General features: G+C 43.7%; 1 protein-coding gene across 1 annotated transcript; it reads right to left on the minus strand.

The window, feature by feature from the left end:
• Positions 1-4,278: 4,278 nt before the first annotated feature.
• Positions 4,279-5,721, minus strand: LOC119646943 (coiled-coil domain-containing protein 97). Its single transcript, XM_038047632.1, has 2 exons — positions 5,575-5,721; positions 4,279-5,503 (listed from the first exon to the last, which is right to left on the minus strand). The coding sequence occupies exon 2, from the start codon at positions 5,459-5,461 to the stop codon at positions 4,286-4,288; it is 1,176 nt and encodes a 391-aa protein (XP_037903560.1). The 5' UTR covers positions 5,462-5,503; positions 5,575-5,721; the 3' UTR covers positions 4,279-4,285.
• Positions 5,722-6,028: the final 307 nt, after the last annotated feature.

Below are 6,028 nucleotides of genomic sequence, written 5' to 3' on the forward strand. Positions count from 1 at the left end.
CAGCGTTTTATCGTCGAGAAATTTGTGGTAGAGACTTTTCTTTTCACGGACCTTCATTTCAACATCATCATTCCAAAGCCGAGTATCTCGGTTGATGTACCGCTTGCCCGGCTTGGTGAACCCGAGGGTTACAGAAGTCGCTTGGTGGATCGTGTCGTCCATTTGGTTCCACGATTCTTCCACATCCGTAATGGTCGGTAATCGTGTGAGTGAGATCATTTCTTCATTGATCTCACCAAATCGCCTCCATTTAATGTACCGCGGGCCAGTGCGTTCCTCACGCTGTTTTATCGATGGCTTAATTCGCAGGACTCTGTGGCCGATGTTGATGTGCGATAGTCTCATGGGGAATGGCTTTGCAATCAGTGAAAGTAATAAAATGTCGACGTCTTATGAGAATATAAGACGATTTGCATGTTACTGTTCCCACTATAAAATGTAGGAAGATGAGACAATCCTTTGATGAACCATGTTTTCATAAATACAAGGTCATGGGTGTCCGCAAACTCGATTATACGCTCGCCATCCTCATTGCGCGCTCCGAATCCCTTTCCCCCATGGCACTTGTTACCGTCTGCCTTTTCATCCACATGACCATTAAGGTCGCCGACAATGATGATATAGTTGTCAGCAAGCACGTGACAAGTCTTTTCATCGAGAAGTTACCAGAAGGCATTTTTCTCGGCATCAGGTCGACCTATCTGTGGTGTGTACGCGGTGAAGAAGTGAATAGTGCGATCAGCTGATATAATGGTGAGCTTCATTAACCGATCATCAAATCGTTGAACTTCTTTAATGGCATCACGGAAACCCTCTGAGATTACAATGCCAGCACCATGTTGAGTGTGTGGAGAAGTTTATAGCCATTTTTACCGCGTTTGTATTCAATGTCGCAGCTTTTGGCACCAGCCCATCCGGTTTCTTGCGGAGCGCAGATATCAATGCGTTTTTTCCGAAAGGCTCTTGTGAATTCGTCGGTCTTTCTAGTTAAGGTACCAACATTTAGCGTGCAGACACGTATTTGTTCTGTTAGGACTAACTTACTTACGTCCTGACCCCGTCCAAGCGTCAAGAACCCTTGCCCATTTTTCGACAGGACCGAGGAGCGTCCTGCCTCGTCGACTGATGTGGATGCCGAGGCTTGTGACTTAATCCAATCATCTTGTTTGTGACGATATTGTATACATTTTCTTGGCCAGCGTGTCGCGTGACCTGTCACCAAGGGAGATCAGGTGGATTTAGCATAGTGGAATAACTCCAACTTTACTTTATTTACCTCTTTCCTTGATCTGAACACTTTATTTTTGTTTTTGTGAGGATAGTGCAGAGTACGTTGCCTCAAACCCTCCCCCTTCACCTGGGCTTGGGACCAGCATATTATGTTAATAGCATGGCGGAGTTACTACAATTCCTTTACAACCGTCTAACAAAATTTAGAATTTAGCTCGCAGATGCGTCGGCTCACGCCGCCGTTTTGCTAGGTCAAATTAGTAAAACGGACTCCTTGAGCTTCTGGAACAAGTTGTAGTCCGGAGGACTCGTATCTCTGGAGTAAGCAGCATGTGACAGTGTTTCCTAACCATATGTGGCACAACAGAGGCATGAAGATTCGATCGCGCATTAACGTGTAAAATCATAACACCCGCTTCCAACAATGTTTGCCGTAGTTTACGAATTCGCACCTACTAAAAGCCACCCCCTGTCTCTCCAGCCGCAGCCCGTTGGGCCCACCTTTTAGGCATTACTTGCGCGAGTTGGGTTTACCTTTAGGCACTCGCGATTATCATCCTTTGGGCTTTCATTCTCCTTCTTTCCTTCATCAACTCATTCGGTATTTTTATAACTGCGAAGGAAACCATAAGCCAGTTCTAATATGACCTCGCCATCTCCGCAACTATACTCTCCGGGCTCAAGTTCCTTCCTAGCGCTTGGTTCAAGCTCGCTCTTCCCATCACGAACCTTGGACAGTGAAACATGACATGCTCTGCATCCTCCGATGTGCCACTACATGCAAGACAATTCGGCGAATCATCCAGCCCATAGAGGTATAAATACTGCCTATTGCAACCATTATGCCCCGTGAGGAACTGTGTAACATGGTAGGTGGTTTCTGCGTGTTGTCATCCAAGCCATACCCTAATGTGGGAAATAAGCCTGCGCGACCACAGGCACTTCGAAGACTCGTCCAATCTGCGTTGCCAGAGATCATACGACTTTGACCTTACCGCATTCGTAGGTTCCGTGTGCCCCCTTCCGCCCGTACGTCTTGCGTGGTATAGCACACTCATTTCATTCGCCAGAATGTCCACTAGAATTATACTCGCCACCACCAACGGTGATGTAGTTCTCACCAAGGTCATCAGCCGGTAAACCGAATTCACCTGCTTCCGAGCGCCTCCGCGCACACAAAACACCTTTACCACTGTCTACAGTAGTACCTGCACCAACACAATCACACAAAACCACACCCCCGCTCGTATGCCATGATTATCATCTGCTTCATTTTGGTCGTCCCGAACGTGGATCATCTTCCATCGATTCTTGACCACCTTTAAATTTTGCCGACAACCTAGAAATCGTGGAGCGATCCAAGATCCGACGTCATTTTTTTTCACTCACACAAACGAACGTACTTCACATAGGCCATAACAGTTTGCCCAAGAAACCCGCTTTTCCCCACCGAAGGGTAAATATACCACCTCCACGACCTCCCGAGGCGCTCGCACTCGCTGGCATAGTAAATGGGTACCATTTATGTCATATAAGCCAATTTACAAAGTTTTTTAAATAATGGGGAATAGCAATTACCTAGATCTGAATTCAACCTAGTGTTGTTTGCTGATGAACAAGCTTTCATAGGCGTCCAGCTGGTTAATTTTCTTTACCTGTTTTAAAACTTTCAAATCGTCGGCGCTTATTTTATGGCCGCATTCCACCAGATCTTTAGCCACCATAGATTTTGTGGGTTTTCGGGACAGCCAACTCTGCCTCCTTAGTATGCTCCCTAAATCTGGTAGTTACCAGTCTTTTCGTTTCTCCGATATACACCTTCGGATAATCTGAGCAATCGATTTTATATATGCCGCTCGTCTCCTCTACCGTTTTTCGGTCCTTTTCCCTAGCCAGCTGAGATTTTAGCTAGTAGATACGACTTGATCCTACCAGTTGTATGTTGAACCTTTTCAATGTCCATTTTATATGCTTGGACAGATTTAAGAAAGTGACACTTGATCTTTTTAGAGCCGTAGAAGTCGATTGTTGGGTGTACAATGTAGTGAGATTACTACGTTCTAACCTTCGTGTGTGTCTCCTGATCATTATGCCTATGGTGGTGCTGGTGTACCCGTTCTTACTTGCAGTGTCCATGATGTATAGTTTTTCGCTCAGGTAGTCTTCCTCTGTGAGAGGAATTGTTAGGAGGCGGTGATCATCGTGCCATTACCTTCCATTTTATGCTGGTAGCTATGGAATGATGTGGCCGGGATTGTACGCTGGGTCATGGTGGGTTTCCTGAAAATAGAAAAAGAAAATTGTCCGTTTTAACGTTTGATTAACAAATCTAAGAAAGGCAATTGGTTGCTAACTTTAATCTCATGAGTGAAGGTTATTTTAGGGTGTAGCGTGTTGATTTTATCCAGCATATTTTGGATACTTGTGTCCGAGATCACTGTCAAAATGTCATCCACGTACATCAACCATATATTTGGCAATAATCCATCCTGCTCTATTTTCCCCTCCACTGATGCCATAACAATTTCACTTAAGAGTGGGGAGAGAGGATTGCCCATCGCTACACCCGAGGTTATCTTGAAGTATTTTCCCCTGAATGTGAAATAATTTTCATTCATGCAGGGTGAAGGCAACCTCGCATATTGTTTAGCCTTTCTCCTCCATTCTGGTGTCGAACCAAAACATAGTAGCCACTCTTCAAATTTTGTTGTGGCCTCTTTTACAGGCGTACTGGGAAATAGAATTTTGACATCAAATGACACCAGGCGTTCATTATCCACCAAAGCACTCAATCTTTCAATCAATTCTTTCGAATTTTCGACAGATTGGTTTCCGTTGATAGATCTCATTTTTTGGCATTCCTCAACCAACCACTTCGCAATGTTGTAAGTAGGGGAGTTGGAATCTGCAATAATCTCCCTCATCTCATTGCCTGATTTGTGTATTTTTGATTGGCAACTAATTCTGGGTAAAGAGGGGTTTGGCATCCCTCCATTCAAAAGATAATCATAACTGAAAAGACGGTTTTTTATCTCAATAAATCTTTATTTACATCTTATCCATCTAATTGCTTCACTACTGTTAGATGCCTATTTAAATGCTTCATATAAATATCAAGTTCATCTTCGGAATCATCTCGTTCAATTTTCTCCCCCTTGAACTCAGGGGAACGACTGGTTTCCATCACATAATCCTCGTCATCATCATCATCGAAATATTTGTCCTCCTTATCCTGTCCAATTTGCTCCAAATCGTCCAAATCGGAATTGTTATCAACTGCAGAGTAATCAAAATCCTTATCTTTACCTTCTAAGAAGTTCTCATACATAATCCCCATGAATTCTTGCCGCAACATTTCTCGCTCTGCAGCTGTTATAAATTTTTCTTCACGTTTCCGATTTGGTTTCTTGGATGGTCCAGGCATCAGCATCGGGCAATCATTCTCTTCGTCCTCGAAATTACCCCATTGCTTCCGCTGGGAAGCAGGAAGTTCCGGAAATAATTGGTCACTTCCGATTGATTTATTATCGTGGTGGTAGCCCCCGGATTTTTCTGACATTGTTGTATCGTCGTCATCATCTTCAGAGCCTTCCTCCCGTTTTTGTCTTTTGCGTAGTTTTTCCATTTCATCGTTGTCGTAGTTGTCAAGGAGGATACTTGAAAAAGGGATGCAATCTTCCCCCACGCGATCCCTAACTCTCTTTTCAGCGTCTGTTAAGTACTGGCCAATCATTTGTTCGTACAAATGCGGTTCTCGTTTCATTATCTCACGTTCACTGAAGTAATTGTCCGCTTTGATCATAGACTGCATGGCTGCATATCGACGATTCTTCACGTCCCGATCATGTGTTTGCAGTGACCGCTGCAATTCATGAATAAGAAAAACTGTCTCATCTTGGTCTGCGCTTGTGATTAGTTCAAAATATCGTAGGTGGTCTCGTTGCAAATACTTTCCGAAACGGAGAAGAAATTTGTGTTTGTTGTCGTTGTAGATTTCCAGAGCGATCGATTGCTTTTCTTGACTCGTTAAATCAGGGTCGTCAATTTGTTGACTCTTGAAGAAAACCTGTGAGTTGTGACTTAGAAAATTGCAAATTTCTTCTTTCGTAACGGTCGGTGGATCATTGCTTAAACCGCCCACTTCCGGGGTATTAGCGCTACCATCAGCGCCACCGTGCTGAACTGCGGCCGAGTCAGAACCTGCCTGACGTTGACAGTCATCGTCTGTCATTGTTTATTCGCGACTCTTGCGGTCGAATTGTGTGGAGTTTTCCTGCGATTTACACACAAAGCAGGGTCATTCTCGTCGGAATTTATTGGTCCAAGCAATGGTGGCATACATACCTATAAGATAGCGTGAGTTTCCTTGTGATTAGCAGTTTGCTTATAGGTGAAATAGTGGAAAATATATCGGCACTTTCTAACCAGCTGTTGTATTCTAAAATTCACAATATTGACTGCGAATAAGCTGTCAGAATACGCATCAACTAAGGTTGCGTTCGCAGCTGTCAACCGGCTGAAGAAGCAAAACATACGGCCCTTTACCTATAGTATTATATGGTTTCGCTTCTATACATTTCTGTGCCGTGATAGTTCGCATTTCCTCGAATACCGGGACATGCCCAGCGGAAGTTTTATGTTGTCTTTATTTCACTCTTCCAGTGATAAGTGAAATGTGAGAATGTTGTGATAACATGGTGACGTGATTACATTTGTTAGAAGAGAAGATAATAAAAAGAAGCCAAAACATAGTGAAACAAGGTAGGTGGATTTGTTATAGATACACTAATCTGTTCTG

The sequence above is a fragment of the Hermetia illucens genome, chromosome 1 (genome assembly GCF_905115235.1).
Source record: "Hermetia illucens chromosome 1, iHerIll2.2.curated.20191125, whole genome shotgun sequence".
NCBI classification, from domain to species: Eukaryota; Metazoa; Arthropoda; class Insecta; order Diptera; family Stratiomyidae; genus Hermetia; species Hermetia illucens.

Coding starts and splice junctions, on each gene's coding strand:
- LOC119646943 (XM_038047632.1), bottom strand. CDS start 5,461: ATGACAGACGATGACTGTCAACGTCAGGCAGGTTCTGACTCGGCCGCA.